Source organism: Oculina patagonica, chromosome 10 (genome assembly GCF_052425735.1).
Source record: "Oculina patagonica isolate OP01 chromosome 10, crgOcupat, whole genome shotgun sequence".
NCBI lineage: Eukaryota > Metazoa > Cnidaria > Anthozoa > Scleractinia > Oculinidae > Oculina > Oculina patagonica.
Genome location: NC_135767.1, coordinates 7355542 through 7380936, shown reverse-complemented (window position 1 = coordinate 7380936; position 25395 = coordinate 7355542). Strand labels below are relative to the sequence as shown.

At 37.1% G+C, this 25395-nt stretch overlaps 1 protein-coding gene across 1 annotated transcript; it reads right to left on the bottom strand.

The window, feature by feature from the left end:
- Window positions 1-23794, bottom strand: LOC144628412 (vesicle-fusing ATPase-like). Its single transcript, XM_078486512.1, has 31 exons — window positions 23625-23794; window positions 21794-21893; window positions 21213-21252; window positions 20060-20135; window positions 19715-19802; window positions 19073-19130; window positions 18507-18562; window positions 17886-17939; window positions 17156-17190; window positions 16778-16850; window positions 15261-15330; window positions 14525-14566; window positions 14094-14171; window positions 13624-13666; window positions 11964-12000; window positions 11056-11133; window positions 10118-10168; window positions 9878-9917; window positions 9146-9220; window positions 8218-8405; window positions 6902-6997; window positions 6605-6650; window positions 5490-5600; window positions 4862-4995; window positions 4664-4730; window positions 3817-3896; window positions 3250-3384; window positions 2460-2521; window positions 1574-1625; window positions 1082-1137; window positions 1-47 (listed from the first exon to the last, which is right to left on the bottom strand). Exons 1-31 carry the CDS (start codon window positions 23720-23722, stop codon window positions 26-28), a joined length of 2241 nt encoding a protein of 746 aa, XP_078342638.1. The 5' UTR covers window positions 23723-23794; the 3' UTR covers window positions 1-25.
- Between the last annotated feature and the right edge of the window lie 1601 nt (window positions 23795-25395).

The following is a 25395-nucleotide window of genomic DNA, read 5'->3' as shown; positions in this document are numbered from 1 at the left end:
CCTGAAATAATGTCCTGATATCTGATCAAGTCTGTGGGCCTCTTAAACTGAAACAGTTATAATGAATGTATCACTACTTTTGCTCCTTATTTCTTCCACCACAAAAATTCTCTGATTCTTTACTGACAAGAAACAACTTTTACTAGTAACCATAATAAGGCCGATAAACTGAAAATCAGCTAGCCAATTAACCATTTAAATTTGTTCTTATTTCTTTTGCAGAAAACAATCATCAAAAGACAGTCGTTATCAACTACGCTTATAAGCGACCTTCAGATTGGACTACGAGTACGAGATTGAGTACGAGTACGCGTTTTCAAAACAAATTTGTGTGCCTCCTATACTCACTTATCACACCAATCTTATCCCTAACGTTCATTTATGTGTTAGTCAGCAACAGGGAAGAGTTATAGACCCAATGCAAAAATGACTGCCATTAATTTTTGGCTCCAAGAAGAATCATTTGTCAACAAAGTTAAATTACGTTAACTTGAAGATCAAGTCAAAGTAAATCAGTGTATAAAGTTTAAAGGCTATACTTTAACTTATGGGAAGTTACAGGGACATTCTTATAGCCAAAAACATGAAAACGAGGTTAGGCAGGCCAGGGTGGCTTTTTCTATACAAATCTGCAGACTTTTAATCGGAAACACTGAAACTTCTCAGAGTGGCAATTTAAGAAACTTTACCAAACAACAGAAATGAACGACAACCATTTTTGGTTATAAGGGGGATACAAAGTATTCCAAAGTCGTACTCGATCTCGAGTAATTCATTTCAACGTTTCAGTAAAGACTCTTTCCAGCAATATAACGGTAATGTATTTCAACAGTGGGGGTTTCCATTAACTCTTTAAGCCCCAGTATCCACATACAAACTCTCCTGACTGATCTTCATACATTTTCTTATAGTATTAGTTGAGAGAACGTATTAAAGGAACAAAACAATTTTCCTTTTTTCGATCATTTCATTAATTCTCATGGCCTTTTCTCTTGATTAAGTATAGATATTGTGGGGAGAAATTTGATGTTGGTCACTCTTGGGACATAAAAAGTTAAAAAATACTTTGAATAGCACCTACCAGTGCTCATCTTCCAACAGACTTACAAACTTATCCACTCGGTCGCGCTTATGGGTCTGAAAAAAGTAAAAGCAAATATTTATATTTGTGGCGTAGGAAACTTAAAAATAATGATCCATTTTTATTAACAATTGCTACTTTAGAGCATTAAAACTGTTTGAAAACGCGTTGGCTGCGGATGGCTTGGATGGAAATGGATTGCAAATTGATAACGTTAGCCAACGTTTTCAAGGTGTTTCCGTGCGCCTTCAAAAATATCGATATTTACATTGTATAGCCAAAGTTTGATTTCTATCCGCCCAAAAAGGTTATATCTTCACTTAAATGTTCAAAGATAATGTTTTTTTTTTTATGGGTAAAGTTGCCTACCACTTATTTCAGACCAGAAATCTGCGAAATTGTTATAGTCCCTCTTATAAACAAGTAGACTATGAGCTTGAGTTTAAGCCAAAAATCACGGACAATTTTCCCTAACAGTACAATTAGCTGTACCTGGACCGCCATCTCTGCCATCATAAGCAGCTTCTTTATGCCAATGAATAACCTAGAAAACAAAAGCGTTGAATTAATGCAACTGTAACATAAAAGCAATTGAACATATAGTGCTAGCTGCACTGAGCCGTCAGAAGCTAAGCCCCGATAAAAGGTCGTAGCCACTCGTTAAATGTTGCGCGTTTGATTACTCATAGCTTCCAGCACTGCTTTGTGTATGATTTTGTTCAACTTTCCAAGGAAATGCTATTCTTGACCCATCTTACGTGTTGGCGTTTAGTGACAAAGATTTGCCGCAGATGGTAGCTTTAAAGTTCATTTCATTTGAGGTTTTTGAAGTAACTCGTCGAAAATTCAAAACAAAAACCTTCTGTATTTAAAAATGAGTGACAAAAATTGGGAAAGGAAAAGAAATCATCCAACATAAGATGGTTGGATCTCTCCTGTGGGGAGGGCGAAGACGCCATTTTTTCATCAAGTGCTCGCTTAATTTCTGCATATTTTGGTCCAGGTTGTTGCCATGGAGACGTCATGTTGTTACAAAACTGCACCCACAACCAAGACAATAAAACATCGTCACGGCTCACCATCAACTGGCATATACTGAACCAAACAAGTTAACACGGAACGGTTCATTTGAGTTAAAATTCACCCGATCTGAAGTTAAATTTTTACTAAATTTTCGTTGGCCTCTGTCCACCTAGCCTCCCACGCAGTCGTTCTTAGGGGCGATCGGGTTGGGGAGGAGTGAAACACGATCGCCCCTAAGAACGAGTGCGTGGATGGCTACTGTCCACCTTATTCAGAGTGAAACAACGATGTTCGGATCAGTCTAGCGATCGCTACAGACAAAGTGTATGGAACAGTTCATTGGATTGTTTCATACCTTCTCTCGCCAATGTTTCTCTCAATTTGCCTGATTTCGTCATCATCAAACAACTTCACTTCCTAAACAAGATGTTGAACAAGGATTAAAATGACAGTTTTCCTTTCAGAGTAAATTGAGTATTAGAACTCCAATTGAATGAAGTTTGTGCAAAGTGAAACCCTCACATGCCGCTCGCGTTAGCACAACGTTTCAAGTTCTCTCAAACGAGAGACAACGATAATAATGATCATATTTAACAATTAGACTACGAGTCCGAGTTTTCTATGAGCGAATAGTGAACGAGGCGCAGCCGAGTTGACTATCGCTCGTAGAAAACGAGGGCGAGTAGTCTAATTGTTTTAGTAGAAAGTCTTAAAGGACTGCAGTCCAAAAACCTACAATTTTACGTTCTTATAAGCCAAAAATGAAGAAAAATTAATCTTTAAATGAGCAACGAGCGCGCGATCGTTTTCTATCAGCGAATAGAAAACAGTGGGAGAACCAATCAGATTCGCGGATTATCAATAGAACACGCTTGAGTTTCTACTAAATATATTTAGAGTGGTCATGCACTAACAGAAGAAACAATTATTTTAAATAAATGTAACATCGTTTAAATACCAACTGGCAGGAAGCAGACCATTTGGTTATTTACAAAGCGTGATCAAAGAGTTAACTTGGGACAACCTAGAACAAATCCAGCTTGTGGCAGGGTGGAAGGCTCGAACCTGGGACCTCCAAATAACAAAAACAGCACACAAACCACTCGTTTCTAACCACTGTGTAGAAATGTATCATCTAAACTAACCTGAAGCACTGCCCTGAGCTGGTCGGTAGACGAGAGACAGGGAACATGGATGACAGTGTTGAATGACTCAACAATACCCATGGTTTCCAATACATCACGACAACTGGTTGTTCCAATCACGATTAACTTACGACCCTAAAGTCAGGAAAAATAATTAATTTGTCATTTCCATTACATTTGCCATCACGTCGCTGACGTCATCACCATCGTTGTCATTATCATTATCTTTGTCACTGACGTCATCATTATTATCATCGTCACCATGGTAACTCTGTATGATTGACGTCCTCTAACTTAGGAAATATTCTTTTACAGATAACTTCATCTAGACCAACATTTAAGCTTCAATGTTTTACCAAGTTACTTAATTTGACCTATCCTGCAATCCTTAATATTTGGTTTTGCGGCAATTGTAAGTAAAATACGTGCTAACATTCCTGTAACACACGACTCCTCTTGTCGTTGTTTATAACAGCTACTCACACCAGAGTCCTGAAACGCAAATTGTTTTAAAACTAAACACTTAAGCCAAAACGAAATAAGTGTGGAGATCAACTGGCTACAAACCTTCCTTAGCTTTTTCTTAAATAACACAAGTAAGGCTTGAAGGACTGTGTTCGAAAACCTCGGTCCAATCGCAACGTAATCTAAAATTTTTAACAAAATCAGAAATCACATAATAAATAAGAAGGCTGCAGTGCTATTGCTAAAGAACGTGTGCTGAAAAGAAAAGCTATAATTTCATTTTACTAGCATCCCCCAATGCAGGTGGTTTTAAGAGGTTACATAGGTTACTGTACTCTTTAACTCTTTTGTCACGCTATGGTCACGCTGCTTCACGCGTTTTTGTCACGCTAGGCGATACTATCTTTGGGCCTGTTTAAATGGGAAAAAAGTTGTCCCTGGTAGGGTGGACTTTCTCCATACCAAGTTTCTCTGAGCATACATTTTTTTTTTACAAATAGCTGTGAACCGATTACACAAGAAATCGCCAAGTTGGCTCGGGGGCTCACACGCTTTAAAGGTAGGGTTGCGCTTTAAAAAAGTGGAGGGCGGGGGACAGTCAATTTTTTCCTGTATATACTTTAGATATGTTTACAGGGGCAAGAAAAGGACATACAGAGCATACAAAAAACCGGAAGGGTTAATTTTTTGGCTTGGTTAGTAGAAACAAATTTTCTCAAATAAATGCTTGGTAAGAGATATCTCGAGTAGGAGAACAACCTTCCTACAAGAGAGAACTCCTTTCCATGAAAACAAGCCTTTAACTGTTTATCTGCAAGATCAAGCTACGTTTTGGGGCGGTCATGTCACGGTATTCTAGACTGAATTTGTTACGCTTGATTATACTATTTTGGGGGATCTCGACACATAGAAAGAAACCACAAATTTAACCGACAAACAGGATACATACCTAACAGACGCTCTATATCATCAACAATAATGCAACTGAGGTCTGACTTGTCTGCATCATCAAATATCTATTTTAAAAATAAATACATTGTAACAATCGAAGAAAAATATTTTGTATTAGGAAGTACAATTTATAAATGTGCTGATACGCACTTGTGGCACTAAGATCTTGTATCATATAAATTGTAGATGTACTCACCTTTTTGATAGTCTGACATTTTGCACTCTCGACAAATCCAATCATGTGCTCTGGTGTACACATCTTAATGAAGGGAAAATCTGACATCAGAGCCATGTGAACCGCAAGTGCCGTCTTGCCACAGCCAACAGGACCTGCAACAAGCAACAACACAAACGCAATTAAGTCCCAACAAAACAACTTATACAAAAAGACTCCTAAAAAAATGATTAACATTGAGGTATATTTTCAAAGTTTGTTCATTTGTTTTGGCGTGTTATTTGCAAAGAAGGCAAGCAAGCAGGTCAAGTCATTCAGTCAGTCAGTCAGTCAAACTTTTATTTCAATGTCGACAGATTTAGCTATAGAGAAACTCATTTGTAAAGTTGGGTAACAGAAAAGTTTCTTGAACTCGGAATAATAAGTACTTTCTTCTTCAGAGTGCAATTCTGTTACGACCTCCAGGTTATCAGGACAAGTAAAAAACTCCCTCTGTTCAAAGATGGTGTCTGCAGTTTAAATTTTCTTTTTTTTTTTATAGAGAGAGAGAGAGAGGATGCCCCATTCACTTGCAATGTGATTTAAACTGCTGAAAGCGAGGTGCCTAATTGACAAAAACTTGCGATTGTGTTCTCATTGTCCTCCTCACCTTCAAGTAAGACTGTAATTGGCGAGGTGATGTCCTGAGTTCTTGTTTGCTGTAACAACAGTCTCGCATCGTCTATTATACGTTGCACCTGGTTACCCCAGCGAACAATTCCTAACAGAAACAAATAAACAAAGAAAAAAAATAGTCTTATGTAATAGGCCAGCTAGAAGAATAGATGGAAAGAGAAATATATAAATAAAACACAAAAAAATTCATGGGGAAATTGTTCAAACATCTTTAAAGGGGTTTGTCACGGATATTAACGATTTTTGAACCGCCAAAATTCATTTGTGTTGCAAGAAACATACAATAATAACTAGTTATAATAATGGTTATTAAAAATTGCTCAATAAGACCCGGGATTAGAGCACTGGAACTATTACAAGCATATTGGCTGCAGATGGCTTGGATGGAAATGGATTGCAACTTGAAAAACTACGGCCTAGCATTTCAAGTTGTTTCCACGCGTCTTCAAAAATCGATATATACAGCCGAAGTTTGATCTGCAAAGGTTATATCTTGCGTTAGATGTTCAGAGATAATGTTTTTTAAGGGTTAAGTTGCCCACCACTAATTTCAGAACAGTTTTGACCAAGAAATCCTCGTGATCTAGCTCTTTTAACTTCGAGCAAAACTTTGTGTTTCTTTTTTATGAAAATCTGTTAGTTGAATTTACGTGACCAAATGCTGGCACTTTTATTAGCTTAAAAACTTTTTTAAAACTATTTTTCACAGCCATACTTGTCAGAAAACAGCTTCAAAGTTAACCAATTACATCCTGTAGTAAACCAATCAAATGCGTTTCAATTTCTATTCTTTCCGAAATAAAATAAATTGCTTTATTTAGAGAGGAAGCCACATCAGCTCTAGCTGGTTTTCATGCGGTTCATCTGCCCAGTTTGAATTGGAATTTGGAAATGTTAGTTTTTCGGGAGGGAGGAAAACCGGAGTACCCGGAGGAAAACCCTCGGAGCAAGGCGAGAACCAACAACAAACTCAACCCACATATGGCAATGGGCCAGAATCGAACGCGGGCCACATTAAAATTGGTGGGATGCAAGTGCTCCCACCACTGCGCCATCCCTGCTCCCCAAATTTTTCATGTTTTCACTCACCATTAGCCACATACAGATCAAGGTTATCATCAGATGGTCCGAATGCCTACAATTCAAAACAACACAACTGCCGGCTTTAGCAAACGTAACTCATTAGTTTGAAAATAACTGGCATAGCTTTTCTACGATTTAATCTTTGTTTTCTCCTTAGTTTTAGTTCTGATGGATAAGATATCTCAAACACTTCAGACAGTGTTTCATCACACCTGGAATTTTGTTAAATGTAATTTGCCATGCGTCTTAATTTTAGTTCCAATATGCATTAGTATTTATTGGCCAATGAATGATTTCACTAACCGGTTTAATATCATGCTCCAGTGCATGGTGAAAGTCCTCACGCTTTACAATGATCTTTTCAGCAGCTTCAGGATCGATCTCAAAATTGTTTTTGAGCTGTGAAATCAAGAAACAATATTTTTAATAATTTTTTTTTTTAACAAACTCAATAGTAATAATACAAATAAAAACAACAAAAACTGCCATGGAGGCCTGCATTACAAAGGGTACTCAAAAAACGGAGACAGGAGGTGCAATGAGGTGATAATTAAACAAGGCAAAAAAAAAAAAAAAACCTAAGAAATGTTATGACTAAAAATACAGGGATACAGTAAAAACGCGTGAGTAAGAACCTAACATTTATAAGAACCTGTTAGGCTAAAATTTGCAAATTAGATACCATTTTTATAAGAACCTATTTAGCCTCAAATTTGAAAACAGGTTCTTATTTTCTAAAATTGATTAAATATGTTTACTTTGGAAAAAATATAATAAGTCAACATTATGGATCATCTTTGAAGATACGTAACCTAGAAGCCTTATTAAGAAAAAGGCTGAATACCACTAAAATCTCTATTAAACGACATTGAAGTTTTTTCCTCAGAAATTAAGAACGTTTTAAGAACCTCTAATTAGCCTAAATTTGTATTAATAACCATTTTTGTAAGAACCTGTTTAGGCTAATCTGAAAAACAATAGGTTCTTACTCGCAGGTTTTTACTGTATTGTCAAATTCATTCCCTTTAGTTAACCAATAATCCTTCCTATCACCCCGCCATTTATATCACTGGGTATTCCCACACAGCGGTCAAACGCCGCGCGCGTGCGCAGTTCCTGTGTAGTTCCCGCCAAAATTTTCCATACAAAGTCTTAAATTTTCCGAAAACTTTCGCTTTAAACCCAAAAGTTAACGCCGTCCCTGGAAAGTTAAGGTTTATACGCTGCTTATGGATTGGAAATTTGATAATTCATCTTCACTGAGTGTCCCAGCTTGAACTGTTCTTTCACCGTACTATTTCTTTAACAATTTCTTACAAAAGATTGCCCACTTTCAAGTCGAAAGTTCGAGGCGGCGAAGACCGGATGTGACGTCAATTTTTGCGTTTGACCGCTGTGAAGGGTATTCCCCACTGACCTATAAACATACATGTACATCCCTGGAAGGGATGGGGGCGGGAGGGAGGGATTTTTTTTTACTGATGATGTAACCCCATAGGTTCTTGTAGTGTCTGACCGGTTTTGATCAGTTGTGAGATTTTAAGTGAATTTAAAAATCAATCAGAGACAACAACCAAAGAGACACTACGTATTTTTACTCAGTTTTAAGTCAGCATTACCTGAATAAAGCGATTCATAGCAGTAGACTGCGCAGCCCGCACCAGCCCTTCAATTTCAGCTCCAGTGAAATTCTTGGTTTGAACTGCTAAGTCAGCAAGATCGACATCTGGAGCCAGAAGCTTGTGTTCTCTCATCTTAGCCGTGTGAATTTCCAGAATCTGAACTCGTCCTTCCTCATCAGGCAAGCCTAATGAAGTAACAGACTCATGACGAAAGAGCTATGTTAAGTGCTGCGTACATTTGAAGTGCTTTTTGCAAGAATTTTGTAGAATTCCGAAAGTAACTGAGGATGTAACTTTCATAATATTTTTGTATTTATATTTCATAGCCTACCGCTTTGTTTTTTTCTATGCGCCATCGATGTTTGCCACTAGTATTTTTTCCTTTTTTTTTTTTTTTTGGGGGGGGGGGGGAGGGCTTAACCTTGTCTTTTACATGTATGTTTATTCCTGTCTCTATTTCTTCTAGTTCACAATTAGACAGCAAGCTTGGAGGTTTCTATCGGCTGATTGCCCCGAGCCAACTATCAAAAGCCGGTAAAAACCGAGAGTGAGCCATCTAGTTGTTTTAGCATGACCCAGCTGCCGATCTATTTAACACAAAATATAGCTAGAGTTGATTATTTGAATGTTTTGTTGATAAAATTCTGCAAAAAACTGAGCACATGCACCAAGAGCCGCCTAACGATCAATAGACGGCACCTGTGTAGCCAATCAGATCGCGCGTTTTGCCAATAGAGGGCAGCTGGGTTATGCTAACGATCGATAAAATGCACCTGTGTAGCCAATCAGATCGCGCGTTTTGCCAATAGACGGCAGCTGGGTTATGCCTGCTAATGCCGAGTATACACCTCCCACTTGGAAAGTCAACACTAATGTGTCTAGAGTTGTTCAGTCTGATTGATCAAAATTGTTGCAAAATACTCACCAATTTCAACTTGTACTTCGAGACGTCCAGGTCGAAGCAAGGCATCGTCAATAAGATCCCTCCTGTTTGTCATGCCTTAAGGAATAAAACAAACAAAGATGCGCCTATAAGGAGTGTTATATATCCCTCTCGGAAAAAAAGTATTGCCTGCTTCTTGCACACTTTAAGGGACGGATTTTATCAGATTTTTGAACAGCCAAAATTTATATTTGTGTCGCAGGAACCTAAAAATAATAGTCCATTTTTATTACAAATTGCTATATTATGTTAACTGTTAACGAGCATCTTTGGCTGCGGATGGCTCGGATGGAAACGGATTGCAACTTGAAAATGTTTGGCTAACGTTTTCAAGCTGTTTCCGCAAATCATTAAAAAATCGATATTTATAACCGTAGCTTGATTTCAGTCCGTAAACAAAGGTTATATCTTCGTTTAGATGTTCAAAGATAATGTTTTTTATGGGTTTAGTTGCCTACCACTAATTTCAGAACAGTTTAGACCAAAATCTGCAAAATCCCCGTGACATAGACCCTTTAACTTAAAATGCTTTCCTTGTTCCAAAACGAGAGATGCAATAAACATAATATTAATCTTGTTTTTTTTGGTCTGTACTGTAAGGTACAGATCTTTGCTTTTGTCATTTGCATGGTTAGGGCATAAATCTAGCGAAATTAAAAAATGGAGGAAATCTAAAATGGACTACCATCCCAGAGAAAGGGCATGCAAACTTACCAATCAAAAGCACATTGTTGAGTTGTTCAACACCATCAATCTAAAAACAACAAAAACACACCACAACAGATTCAATAACTTTCTCAAACTTTATGAGAGCACTTAGGTGACAAATAATTGTAACGACTGCGAGTAATTTTTTGCTCATTGTTTCATCCATGCAACTTTCACAGATTCCTCAAAAATTTACAGCAGAAAGCTACTTCTGTCCAGATCAATAGACAAATTAAATTTACTCACCTTAGCTAGAAGTTGATTGACAACTGAATCTTGTACCCCAGTACCACCAGACTGTAAAAGAACAAAACAGCCGGATCAATTATTTGTTACATAAAGAATACAGCGCACCCTTCCATAAGCAGACACCCTTGCGACCTGAAAAGGCGTCAGCTTAGGAAAGAGTGCCTGATTATGGGAGGTTAAAAGTGTAGTGTTTGTATGTGGCTGGAACCAAGACTAAGCGTCCACTTAGGAGAGGTGTCCACTTTTGGGAGGTTAAAAATGTATTGTTTGTATGTGACTGGGACCATGACGAAGTGTCTGCTTAGGAGAGGTGTCCACTTTTGGGAGGTTAAAAATGTTGTGTCTGTATGTGACTGGGACCATTACTAAGCGTTCATTTAGGAGTGGTGTCCACTTTAAGGAGGTTAAAAATGTAGTGTTTTAATGTGGCTGAGACCATGACTAAGTGTCCGCTTAGGAGGGGTGTCCACTTTTCGGAGGTTGAGAATGTAGTGTTTGTATGTGGCTGGGACCATGACGAAGTGTTTAATTAGGAGAGGTGTCCACTTTTGGGAGGTTAAAAATGTAGTGTTTGTATGTGGTCCTGTTATGACTAAGTGTCCACTTAGCAGAGCTGTCCGCTTATGGGAGGTGTCTGTCTGCGGAAGGTGTCTGTAAGCGGAACGTTATTACCGAATTGCAACATATCAACAAACTCAAAACAAAAATGAAACAAACCCTGATATTGCGCATTAAGGACTTTATATCACGATTAATCCTTATGAATACGAATCATTTGATTTACTTAACATTGAGACCAGCTTGGAATTTCCCCTAGAACTATCAACACGAAGTCAGGATTCAAGTTCTCCCAATTAGCACCATAAAAAATGTATAAAGACCACCAGGCCTAGGGGAGAGAATTGTTAAAGACTCAAGCTGCATATGATACTTACATTGTACATATATCTTGACTTACAAACCGCATCAAACTCATCAAAGATTATGAGATGCAGGCCACTGTTATCTCCAAACTATTGGGTCAAAACAAAAGTAAGGACTGCTATAATAATATCACATAATAGGTAACCTTTATGTATAACAAATATAAACCTCTGAAACTTTTGATGTAAATGTGTACTTTTAAATAAGCTCACAGCAGGTTGATCATTTTGCTCTCAAGATGGCACAAGGGATCTTTGACGGGCATGCACACGGCAAACACCTAAACCAGTATTTTAGATCTTTTTACTTAATCTTTTTATACTGATGTTTTCTAATCATGTTTAAAACGAAGAAAACTTTAACCGTGAAGGTGGTTTGAAAATCTGCTCTTAATTAGCATAGGTTTTTACAATTTTATTTCTCCATTCACTCCTTAGTTTTGGTTTCTATTGAGAAAATAATTATACTGTATCAAACACTCAAGACAGTGTTTTTACATTTCCAAACACCTCTAAGCCCATCAAAAATATTCCGCTTTGTGTCATAACTCTCTTCTTGGTGTTTGGAAATGTGATGAAACAAAGTATCAAAAGTATGAGAAATTTTCTCAATTGAAACTAAACTTAAGGAAAAAAATGGAGAAAGATTAAACCGTAAAAATCTCAGCTAATTAAGAACACAGTTTTTTTATCTTTATTTTCAAACTTACAGGACCGTATAATTTCCTATGGTTTAACTTGATGAATTATCAAAATGATGCCGCCCGAGTATTTAGGGGCTTGTGCCAAAATCTGACTTAATTTGCTCCACAATGGTCACAGCATTATATTCTTTATACCCTATAAAGAATAGCCTTGTTTGGATGTCTATCTTTTCAGGAAAAATGTTTTGTGCTTTCATAACTAAAATAGAACCAAACCTTTTTCTGCTCTTCCTCAGCTTCAGCAAATAATTTTCTGCAAAAGAAAACAACAAGAGAATGTTGCAACTTATAGTGACATATTAAACGAAAGTCTTGGGATTTTTGTATGGCTCCTAAAAGGGGAAAACTCTGCAGCATAATTTGATCTTCTGAGTCTTCAGCTGAACATGAATCTTAATCTTAACTCCATTATGTAGTTATCGCGGTTTTCAGTTAAGAGTCAGAAGTAATTCGCATAGGGGTGACTATTGGGGTCATTTTGCCTATTGCGATAGTCAAATTACTATTGCAATACTATTGCGATAGTAGTGACACTATCACAATACTATTGGATAGTATTGTAATTAGTGACTTTATAGCACTGTAATCATTTCTTTCTCCTAGAGGGGGTGGAGTTAATATTCAAACCACCATTCTGAATGCGGATAAGGCCCTGGAGACGAGCGACGTTCGTGAAGTTTGCTTTTATGGCTTGTTATACAGTACAGATTCTGAAACAATGAACAGAAAGCCGAGAAAGGACGGCAGAGAACAAGAGAGGCATTTTTCAATGAAGGAAAAAGTACTACAGGACACCATGTGAAAAACTATCGTAACTATTGATAGTTAGTATAATTTCAGAGGTGATTATAAGAATTGAAGCATTCTGATTGGTCGAGAAGCTCGGCTTATGAGGCTATATTCACCCCGCGCGAGGTGATTATAGCTTTGAAGGCTTGGTTACTTAGCCATGCCACCTTTGGCATCCAGGCAAGTAAACATGGCCGCTTTTGCTGAATGAAAATTTCTTTGATTTGAAAGAAACCAGTCCAAGTCCTGGATATTTTAAACACTGGGAATTTTTAAAATTAACTACCAAGGCTTTTGGACCGAAAATATTTTCAAGAGATGGTTCTCAAGGCATTAGAAATGATCGTAAACACGGCGGTTTTGGCGATCGATGAGAAACTCAGTCAGATCGATTGAGCAAACATTATTTAGTTTTCTTCTCACTGGAGCTACTCATTTTCGAGAGGATTCCCACATTCGCTTAGAAGTCATCAACAATCATACAAAGGTACCGGACATCTGTCTTTCTCATAGTGTTTGTTTTGTTCCGTTTTATTGCTTTAACTAAATAAATTCTGATTGTAATCGACGAATTAAACTGGTTTACACCGTATGCAAGCAAACACTTGTGTTTGCTGTTTTCTTGTTTGCTATCATTATTTTTTAAGTTCTTGATGATCACCTCTAAAAATTATACTAAAACAATTATTCGCCTTCGGCGAATAATTGTGAATTAATGAAACTATCGCGATTGTTATCGATAGTTGAATTTGCGATCGATGCATCGCTATCGGAGCACTCCCAATCGTGATGCATCGATAGTTCGATGTATCGTTACACCCCTAGATTTGCATTTGCTTTGGTTAGTGATTGGCTTAAAGCTCACTTGTGCACGTTTTCCTGTGCTTTGAACCAGCTACATGTTTCCTTCAAGTTTTGATTGGTTAAATAAATATCTCTGTCCTATGTGATTGGCCAGAGTGAGTGCTTTGCTGTTCTAAGGTACTGTCAGTCAATAGTATTTCAGATTGGAAAAACGTACATGCATAAAACATTGACTGGATACACCTGTATAACTAATGTTTTACACACTTAGTGACTTTCCTACCTGATATTAGCTTCCGACTCTCCAACATATTTATTCAGCACCTCTGAAACAAAATTGTAGTCATTATGTTACTTCAGTCTACAGTTTACAGTCCACATGAAGTTAGAGGGTAATCTAAACATGAGTGGCTCAGACACTGCCAGTGGTTACATATAATTTTAATTTCCCTGGAAGTATTGATGACAGTGTACCACCTCTAGATCGGGTGATTTTTTTAAAAACTTTGATTGCCCGGTAGCTCTAAAGTAATCAGACAAGACTGCAACACAACATGGAAGTTGCATTCAACAAAGCAAGTCTCAAGACTAACAACATAGAAATTAATACAACTGCAGTCAAAGCTCTTTCTGTGACTTCACTTTTGTGTCTGGTAAAAGAAGTTAAAGCTTAATTATGTGAAAGACTTCCTGGCAGACTAAAATTGGTAGGTGATTGCGTGCAGAAAATAAACTTATTCAAATAATCTTTACCTGGTCCACTGATTATCTTTGGTTCTCTTGTATTCAACATCTTGCCAATTTGCCGAGCCATCAGCGTCTTTCCAGTACCTAAATATACAAGTATGTTCCACAATATTAGTCTACCAAATATACACTTACATGTACAGTGTAATAATCAATTGTACAGTGTAATAATCAATTTAAGCTCAAGGGAAAATAGTCAGTTTTATTTTCACAAGAATGTTGACATATTCCCATGAAAAAAAACTATTATTAATATTAAGTAACTTATTTAAAAATTTGTTTTGATTCAGGTTTATGTTTTTAGACTTAAACCTATTTTGCAATGACAGATACATGCATGCCTTCATGTGCCAGGCATCATGTGCTAGTGATATGAAATAAGTCAAAAAGCAATTTTTGTCTTAATTCTCACTTAATGTACACTGTGTTTAACATACCAGGTGGTCCAAATAACAGAATTCCCTTGACGTGCCGAAGGCCTAGAGAAGAAAAATGCTGTATAATATTAGACACAACTATTAATATCATTAATTTTCACCATCCAGCTTCAAGCAAAAATATGAACTCTTGTTAAAAATTTTGGCTGTTGATTTGCGCTACATTGCTGGCACATCAGGAAGTGGCCAAACCCTATCGGAAATTGGCAGCAACGATATCACCTTGCATGACATCTCTAGGTTTCATGCATGTTCCTGGTCACATTTAATTTGAATTCATGTCCAGGCAAGACCTAATAATCTCACTCACAACCTCAAGACTGAATATTCAACTGTAGTAACCAAATGCACAGCAAAGTGAAAAAAACCTTCCTTTCATAAAGTTTAGGCATCTAGTGCATTATTTCGTACATGTAAATCATCTTCAATAGTAACCTTTTAATAGTGAGTTAAAATCCATTCATATTCATCACTTCAATATTGAAACTGTTGTGGACTATAGTTCACATTTCAACATCAATTTTCTGTGTTCACCTAAAAAAAATTCAGATGAGCTGCCCTTTGTTAAAGACAATGCTTAAAATACAATCTTTCTTCCAAATTTCGGGTGTGGCAAGCTACAAGCACAGCTTTAATATCTTTTCAATCTTTATATTGTTGGTCAGGAGTGACTAATATTATGAGTGCATTTCAACAACAACTTTTTATAAAGTGTAATTATGTTTGAAACACTTGCCTAACTTGTCCACAACTTCTGGCGGGAAAAGCCGTGTGGCAAATGCTCTTCTTATGATGTTGGAGAATTCCTATTTCAAAATGGTGAATAAAATAAAGACAAACTTTTAACCTTGAGAATTGAAAGAAATGAAAATTATCAATAGGCCTTATGCACGATAACGTCATATGCTCAAAATTCACCACCAAGCCTCGTTTACGCGAATTATTCTCAGTTGCTATTTCTTTTACTGTAGCTTTGAATTTTTTGATTCGCACTTCTTACAAAGGACACACAGCCCTACAGACAGATTGTACATTTTCCGAAACAAGGCTGTAATACCCGCCATTGCACACAACACTAGCTTCACATAACCAACACGACAACGAAGACTTTGCAGGGCTGCAAATAACAGTCGGCCATCGGACATTGACCAACCAAAATTTGCTTATGTCCGACTAAATCCCAAGTGTGGCCAGACATGATGTCCGGACAATTTTTTGATCGTAAATCATTTTACAGCAACAATGAATAAAAATCTGTCGGACCAAAATTTTGTTTTGTCCAAACCAAGATGGTGTCTTAGTAGGACATATGTCCTTTCTACTAATATTAATATTTTTCATTGGCAAACAATAATTATTAATAAATTGGAAAGAAAAAATTAGATCAAGAAAGAACTTAACTTGTTTTGAAACAAAATCTCCTGAATACTTACTCAAGAAACAAAATCAAAGATTATTTAAATAACCCTCAAACTCACTAAGCTTGATAAGGCTCTTCGTGTTTACAAAGATAACATAATGTACACTTGAGTGTTCATACATGTATTTTTAATTGCAAAGGACTCCAATGGTAGGAAAACACGAGGATACCTAAACTTCGAGCCAGGATTCGAGCCAGGATCCGAGCCAGGATTCGAGCCAGGATCCGAGCCAGGATTTGAGCCAGGATCCGAGCCAGGATCCGAGCCAGGATTCGAGCCAGGATTCGAGCTAGGATCCGAGCTAGGATCTGAGCAAGGATAATTAAGAATGGGACTAACTATTAAGCGCTCCGGTTAGCCTGAATGGCACTCCGGTTAGCCTAAATAGCGTTCGGTTAGCCTAACTAGCACTCTGGTTAGCCTAAATAGCGTTCGGTTAGCCTAACTAGCACCCTGGTTAGCCTAAATAGCACTACGGTTAGCCTACTTTAGCTTGGGTTGCTTGCGGTTAGCTTTTATAATAGGGTTAGGATTTCTATCTGAAAAAAGGGTGGATCCTAGCTCTGATTCTAGCTCAGATCCTGGCTCGAATCCTGGCTCGGATCCTGGCTCGGATCCTGGCTCGAATCCTGGCTCGAATCCTAGCTCTGATTCTAGCTCAGATCCTAGCTCGGATCCTGGTTTGAATCCTGGCTCGAATCCTAGCTCTGATTCTAGCTCAGATCCTGGCTCGGATCCTGGCTCAGATCCTGGCTCGAATCCTGGCTCGGATCCTGGCTCGGATCCTGGCTCGAATCCTGGCTTTATCATTAGTTTATCTTGGAAAACACACCTTGTCAAGACCTCCAATTCCCAACTTTGTGAAATCCCAGTCTCTGCTGATTATTGACTGTGTTGCAGCTTTTCTGAGATGTAAATAACAAACACTTCTGTATCAAAGCCTTAGCCTATGTGGATTAATAGCCCAGGGGCTCCATAAAAATAATACATTAAAAATAAAAACTTTGTCATATATTTTTACTTTTTTTTCTCAAAAGATTAAAAATATATATTTAACCTCTTTTTATGTTGCCATGGCAACAAAATTTGATGTCAGAGTGCTATACAAACTTGTATTAAGAGTTATTCCTCAACATCATTGTAGAAGCTGTGATTAAATGCCAAAGATGGGAATGTTTAAACCATTTTGAGCCATATAAAGTTAGCTTACCCTTTAGCAGTGCCTGTTAGATTTAACACTGATCCCTAGGACAGAAAGACAAGACTTTAACCACAATAATTTATTTGAACATCAGGCAAGAAATAAATACTGACAGTAAATTATGTGAATTATATGTAAATTATATGTAATATGTAAATTATTTGTAAATTATGGAAGCATCCTATAATCGAGATCCATAAATTATATAATTAATAAAATTATAATTCACAATCCAACAATTCCTAAAGTCTGTTCAATGGATCAGGGAAACCAATGGCCAATCAATGTCATTACTCCCTGTGGATGGGATTCTAGTCCATCATGGGTCCCCCCTTCCAATGTCTTACAAGTCAGGTTGCTCTAACAATTCACCGCCACGTACATGTACCTATTGTTTTATACTACTAGGCAAATACAAGCACTGTGAAAGAAAAGTGTCTTGCCCAAGAACACAACACATGCACAGAGCCAGTACTAAAACCTGAACCAGACAATCTGAAGTCCAATACGTCAACCTTTAGATCACTGCATCTCCCAATGCAATAGATATGACTGCCTATTGATTCAGTCACATTTTGGTGGCACCTACGTGTATGCATTAACTACATACAATTGTAATGACCCTTGTCAGAGAAAATCAGGGAATTGTGGGTTGAATATGGTTTTCCCTGTACCATACAACTTAAAGCAACTTCTAAGCAGCAGGTGCATAATAACTCAATAATAATATTATAAATACCTCTGCCCTTTCAAACAGAACTTGGGTATTCCTTGTTATCAAACCAATAGAAACCTAAAACAATAACCACAGTCCTGTATTTATTTAATATTTATTTATTTATTTGTTTTTTTTTATTTACTTGAATCATTAGTATACATGTAAACTGAAATATTTTCTCTGTAAATATCTGTTCAGTGTGAAGTATTCTTGCAGCATCAACAACTATGTAAAATACTAGTGAATAAAATACCAAATATTATTGAATAGACAAGTCACACCATGCAGTGACGTCATCTGTGCATCTGTACTCTAATAGACGACAAGTATCAACCAATTACAACAAGCGCAGTAGCTCGGTTATTGTATAATAAGTTATAGATCACAGAAGACGTCAAAATGTGGTAAGAACATCAGTGACATACTAGCTTAACAGCTTGCATTTTGATGCCATCTGTGATCTAAAAGTGAACACCTGTAGCAAATGGATCTATTTGTTTAAATCTTACAGAAAAAAATAAAAATGGATTTCAGCAAAGAGCTATGTTTAATGTACATATTAATTTATTATGATTAATAAAATATTAATTTATTTATTAGAAATATCATCCACAGAAGTTTATTATTAAAAGTCTATCATACATTTGTTCCTTGAGAAGCCTTGCTCTTTGCACCACCAAGAAGACTGACATCAATGACTACAGAATTACAAAAGTAGCCTGACTAAGTGTTTGTGATAAAATGCTATCAATAAACTTCTAACCACACCCCAACCCCCTGTACCAAAAACACTCCTTCCCTGTCCCCAAAAATAAAATTTCTGATATAAAGACTACATGTAGACCCTACATACGTGATGACAAAACATGTTCTGAATTGATATACATGTTAATTATTAATGACTTAACAAATTATAATTTTAACAGAATTTACATTTCTAATACAATCGTCCAAGTTAGGACCATTTTAGTTGCCATGGCGACTAAAATTTTGGAGCTGGCGACTAAGTTGGAACCAAAGTCGCCAGCCTGGCAACTAAAATTGAAAAGAAAGATTAAAAGTATGAGCTTAATTTAGTGACTAAAATTTTACACTGGCCACCACACAAAAAAAATGAACTTGGAGGGTGGTAATACATGTAATATGTCATTACAATTTAAATCAAATTGTCATGTGAAGAAATGTTTCAGTTCCATGTCAACACTCACCTTCCATGCTCTTTACTACAACAATCAGGTATTTCTTGTCTTGGAAACTAAATACTGCCTGTCAAACAAAATGTAACAAACCAAACAAAATATTATACAACATTAAACAACTTACAATAATAAGTTTGTTGGTCCTTTTTAATGGTGTGATTATCTGGGTGAAGATCTATACATGCATGGATAATGCATTCCTTTAAAGGGCTGTTATTGCATGGTAAATCACAAATTGACAACCTGAGCGACCTCATCCTTCTGCTTCTAGGTTGTTGAATGGTAAGTTAATGGCAAAAGTTCTTATTAGGACTAGGCCAGTGACTGCCCTGTCAACATGGAAACACACCCCAGGAAGGGAGCCTTCCCTAAAAAAATTATGACGGGTTGCTCCTTGGAAAATTGAGAAGAACTCCTTGAAGGTAAATGTACATTGTACCAAATTCTTGTTTTGTGGGCATGGCTCAAATTCATTTCACCCCAGAGGTTCCAACTCTTCTGACTAAGAATAACAATTTTTCAGGTTAATATACTGAAAGATAACACAATAACTCCAGTGGCAGTCATTTCAGATATTACCACCCCAAGCAGTATCAAGTAGGCAAGGCTTCTGATTGGGTAATCCACAAAAATAATCACACAACAAAATACCTGCTGTCCCACAGAGAACGCTTGGTCAAGAAATGCATGTGTAAATTCTTCTGCCATCTTATTTGTATCATAAGCATCTTGATTACCCCTAGGTGCAGAGTAAAAATGCACATATATCCCCATCAACAAAGTAAACACAATTAAATTGTACAATAAAGTTTACAGATATCAGAGCAGCACACTTTATTCGCATCTTGCCCATGCATATGACCCAGATATAAACCAGCTTGCAAACTATCATTGACGGACAAAATTATTATCGCACATGTCTCAGTACTTTTATTACATTCATGCAAGAAACAACTGAAGGGATTTTATTCTTTATAAGAGAGAAATTAAGGGTACCTTGCTTTTTGGAGGAAGTCTGCTTCAACGGTGATATTTGACAAATATGATCCCTCTGGAAATCTAAATGGCACAACTAAAGAAATCATCACAGTCAGACAAAGAATCATTTTCATCTCAGAACAATTAAATACATGTAATTATTAAAAGCTAGCAATGGCATATTGCAATTCCTGCATTTTGATTGGTTAACAGACAATGGTATATGAGCTCATATACCATTGACCACAAATATGGTAGCCGATACATGCCAATAAAAACTGGTTGGGAGCTCTAATATTGCAGTTCTTTGGGCGTTTTTTAATAAAACAATTATTCCACTCGCATATGTTGGATATGAGATTGTTTTAGCCAACTTGGCACTACGCGTCTCGTTGGCTATCTACCATCTCTTATAACCCACCGATTAATTTGTGCGCGCGCTCATTGGACAAAACGCATCACGTGGTACAAAATCGGACGACGGGTATCAGCGAATATACCCCGTCCGATTTGATATCCATCGCCCGATTTTGTAGGCAGGCACAAAACAAACGAATGAAGTCACCTTATTTAATTCTTATTTAATGAAATCACAGAGTTAATAACACGTAAACCAATCAACTTACATTTGTTTCAACCACAGTTACACCAGGTTTATTACGAAGGTTTTTTCCTATAAATTTACTGGCGATAAAGCGCGCTGTAGAAATTAATCGAAGGGTTATAAAAAAATAAACCCCTTTCTGGCTTGCTGGTATATTGGAGGATAATGCCCTTGGCTGAAAGATTGTCCTCAAAATTTCACAGTTGCCCTCGAAGCTTCGCTTCTCGGCCAACTGTTCATTTTTTGACAATATTTCAGCCTCGGGCCTTATCCTCCAATATACCAGCCGCCTGAAGGGGTTTATTTACTAAATATCCAACACGTGCTTGTGAAATAATTGTTAAGTATTTTTTAATAGGGTAACATTTCTGGGCAGATGAATTGTACATGAATCTTGTGAGTTGCATGATTAAATGCATTGGGCAAAATGTCAGTGAAATACAAATTCTCACACACCACTTGCACTGGTAGCCATGGAAAATACAAATCAAACTACATGCAGTTTGAAATCATTTTGACCTGAAATTCATTCAGACTACAAAAGATCTATTATTATCTAATTCTTACCATCTATAACACTGTTTAGTGCCACACTGGTCCACTTCCTCTGAAATAAAATAAAGGGGAAAGGTTTGATACAGTAATAACATCATGGATACCGTATGTAAATATATGGTGGCTAAATAGATCTAACTGCTTCTCAAGAGCACAAGAGTTTATTGCAGGTTACAGTGTACTTCTAGCATTTTTCCAAGAACTACACACAAGCTGAAGGACAACGGCTTTGACTTCAATTTAAAGAATGTCCAGTCTATCAGTGGCACTTATCTCTAGAAGGATGAAGCAACTACATGAAGGAAAATTTCATGGGTTACTAGTCAATTGCAGCATTATTTCATTTTTACACCTGGGCCACTTTTTCAAAAAGTGGATTTAATGCTATTCACTAGATAATTTAAATCATTATCCAGTGGGCAAGTTTTAACAAAATAGTAATTTATCGGGTGGATAGCATCATCAATCCTTTGAAAAACTGGGACCTGGGTGAAGAGATGCCTGTAATTAAAAGTGTCTTGCCCAAGAACACAACACAATAACCTCGGCCAGGGCTTAAACTCAGACCACTCAATCCAGAGATCATTACTTACCTGAACCAGACTGAATCCAACAGAACCGGGTGGTACATCCTCACATACTTTGATAGTAAAGACAAACCTCTGAGGTGAGCTAGCCCAAACTTCTACATGTCTTAAAAAGAAAAACAATCAAGAAAAAATAATAGTCAGTGCGCTCCCTCTACAGAAAATTGAAATTAACTAATATAATTCCTCGAGTTACATGTAATGCATTACTTAAATTAACTTATTTATTAATTACTTTACTTAAATGAAGCCAAAATAAAAAAAATGTTACAATTACAATGGTGTAGGCAAGGAAGGGGAAGAGAATAAGGTAATAAGTGAAATAATTCATTACATTAATTTCTCTATTATTTTTGTATTTATAGATAATTTTATTAATAAAGTCCGGAAGTAACAATGAATCATTCTGGAGTTTTCTTTTGTAAATGTAATAACGCAGAAACATGATAGTATAGCTTATTTTTTTACGAAGTGTAGTGGATGTGGTTGGAATACCAAATAGAAATTGTATCTTTTCTGCAGACTCAAGACTTCCTTATCCTTGCATGATAAATCAAGACTATAGGGAGCTGTCATAAGTAACTCAAATCATTTGTTAGCAATAAGGCTGTATCTGTACAATGTAAGTTCATCACATACCGTAAATGATCTAATAAACGCCCTCTCTCAAATAAACGCCTCTTATCTAATAAACGCCCCCTCTGAGGTGTTAAGTTTGTATTAGACGCCCCTCTCTTATAAACGCCCCGTGTCTAATAGACGCCCCCCTCCAGGAATCATCTCAAAAACCAAGGAAATGCTCCATAGAGTAATTTCACGCAATAAAGTTAGTTTTTTGCTTGACTCGGACATCAAAGAGGCCAACAACGCCAACATGGTTAACCCCGATGACGATAAAAAAACGTCGATATCGAACTATGAACGGCATCTCAAGGCTTTGCATTAGCGCAGATTAGATTAGTCTCCTACTCACAAACTCTGTTATGTATCTTACTCCAGTAGAAAACTACCCATCCTATTAGTTGTGTTGACGTTGCTACTGTTAGATTGAAATAAACGCCTCTCTCTAATAAACGCCTCATATCTATTTAACGCCTCCCCTAGGACCCCAAAAATTTAATAGACGCCCCGGGCGTTTATTAGATCATTTACGGTACATATAGTCTCATTGACTGGGGTGAATAGAATCTAGCACACAGAATGTGGATTTTTGTGATACAATGAGAGGATTCATGGATTTCTAAAAATAAATGCTATTAATTTTTTGTCACTGGTCTTTCCTAACAACTTTTCTTTTAAGTGACATTTCCCAAATCCTTGCCAATTTACGTGTCCTGTTCATTATTTCAATCCCGAATCTCGGTCCCTTTTCCATCTAAAATCTCGGATCTTGGCCTTCGGATAAGCCAAATCCCTGATCCTGAAAAATCTATTGGGGACCCTCTAGACAGACATCTGCAGTCGTAAGTTTAGTTTCATCAGCCTTTGCCCTAGTCCCCCTCACCTTTTAAAACAGTCATACAGACAGCTCAGAATCTCTTCTCTAGAAAACGACCTCGCATAACCTGACAACATTTGTTTCCGGTTTCGTTTTTATAAACACCTGGCAAAAGTTAATTATCTTAGGTTTTTTCGTCCTTTTTTAATTTTTAAATTTATCTTACAACATTCAATTCCCAACATCAACTCAATGCGAGAATTTTTTAACGATTTTGAAGCATTATCTTTCCCATATTTTAGACAAGTGCCACCGTTTATTATTTCCAACATTAGCTGACATAAGCATTTTATGGACTAACACGTCGTCAAATAGAGAATTAACCAAACGATAACTTACTTGACTCTATCCGGGCTGAAATCATTCTCGTTGACCACTAGACAATTTGATAAAGATAGTTTGTCTGACGGACACTTGACTACTTTCATTTGAACCATTTTGGCGACGTTTATGAGGAGAGGAAATTGTATTGAAGATTTCAGTAAGAGCGAGAACTGTCGTCCGCCATCTTGGTTAATAAAAACTAGTTCCCAGGGTCTTCTCGGCTTTACATGGCAGGAGGACTCGCCCCAGTTCGTTTCGGATTACTTCCGGTTTCGGGCGCCCCGAAGGGCTTTTAGGGCTTTCCACAAGTTGCTCGGCAACTTTTTGGCAACTTTTCATGATTCGAGCAACTTTTTCCCCTTTTAGCAACCTTTTTTCCTCTTTAACAACTATTTGTTGCATTTTAAGCAATTTCCAGACCGAAGATCTCCGAAGATTTTCCGAGTGTTGTTTAAAGGCAATACGAACGTTTCCGAATATTTACGAAGTTTGCCGAAGACTTCCGAGGAACATCTGAAGACGTTTCAACTTTCGGCTTATTCGGTATTTAGCCATTACAAAACTCGCCAGCAAACATGACGTCATCGATATCTTCACGATTTTTCTCAGTTAAAGAAATCCTTGTTTAATATTTAACAAATTTCCCCCTTTATATGTTATTTAGATACTTCTTTTGCTGTAAAATTCAATAAAACTGCTTAGAAATCGTACCCTCTAAGGGAAACTAGCATATATTTAGAGAAATTCTCTTGATTAGAAGCAGTGTTTTGGATTTTTTTTGGAGCAACTTTCGAGCAACTTTTATTATCAGAAGCAACTTTTTTGGATTTTTGGAGCAACTTTTTGAGAAATAACGGGCAACTTTTTGGGAAATCTCGAACAACTTGCCCTAATGGGCTTTCCACAAGTTGTTCTGCAACTTTTTGGCAACTTTTCTTCTTTCGAGTAACTTTTTGCGCTTTTTGCAATTTTGAGTAACTTTTTGCAATTTCTAGTACGAAGATTGTCCGAGTGTTATTCGAAGACCATACGAACGTTCCTGATCATTTTTCGAACTTTTCCGGAGACTAACGAAATTTGCCGAAGATTTCCGAGAAATTTCAGAGGGTGCTTCAACTTTCGGATCATTCAGCATTAAAAACTGGTCAGCAAACAAGACCTCATCGGTATCTTCAACATTGTTCTTTCATGAAAGAAATCCTTGTAATTCAACAAATTTTAGCGCAACCTCGTTCCCAAATGTTATTTAGATGTTTCTGTTGCAGTTAAATTGCATGAAAATGCTCAGCAATCTTACCTTCAAAGGAAAATTTACATATAATTTATTTTAATAATTCTTTATTTGAAAGCAACGTTTTGGATTTTTTGGAGCAACTTTCAAGCAACGTTTTTGGATTTCCGAGCAACTTTCGAGCAAAGGAAAATTTCGTGCAACTTGTGGAAAGCCCTAAGAACTGTATGTTTTTAGGGATGGAAGGAGGGAGGGGGAGGGGAGAGGCGAGAGATGAGGATAAGGGACAGGGTAATTTCTAAATGTTTCGAAATGTTCCCCCCCCCCCCCCATATATACAGTTGAATCCCGATAACTCGAACCTTCAAGGGAAATCGAAAAAGGTTCGAGATATCGGGAGTTCGAGTTATCAAGAGTAAACTTAGTAAGAAAACGACTTGGAGGGGAATTGGAAAAGGTTCGAGTTAGCGGGAGGTTCGAGTTACTGAGGGTACAAGTTATCGGGATTCAACTGTAGTGCACAACTACTATACCGGAGCTTATCCCCATTTCTGG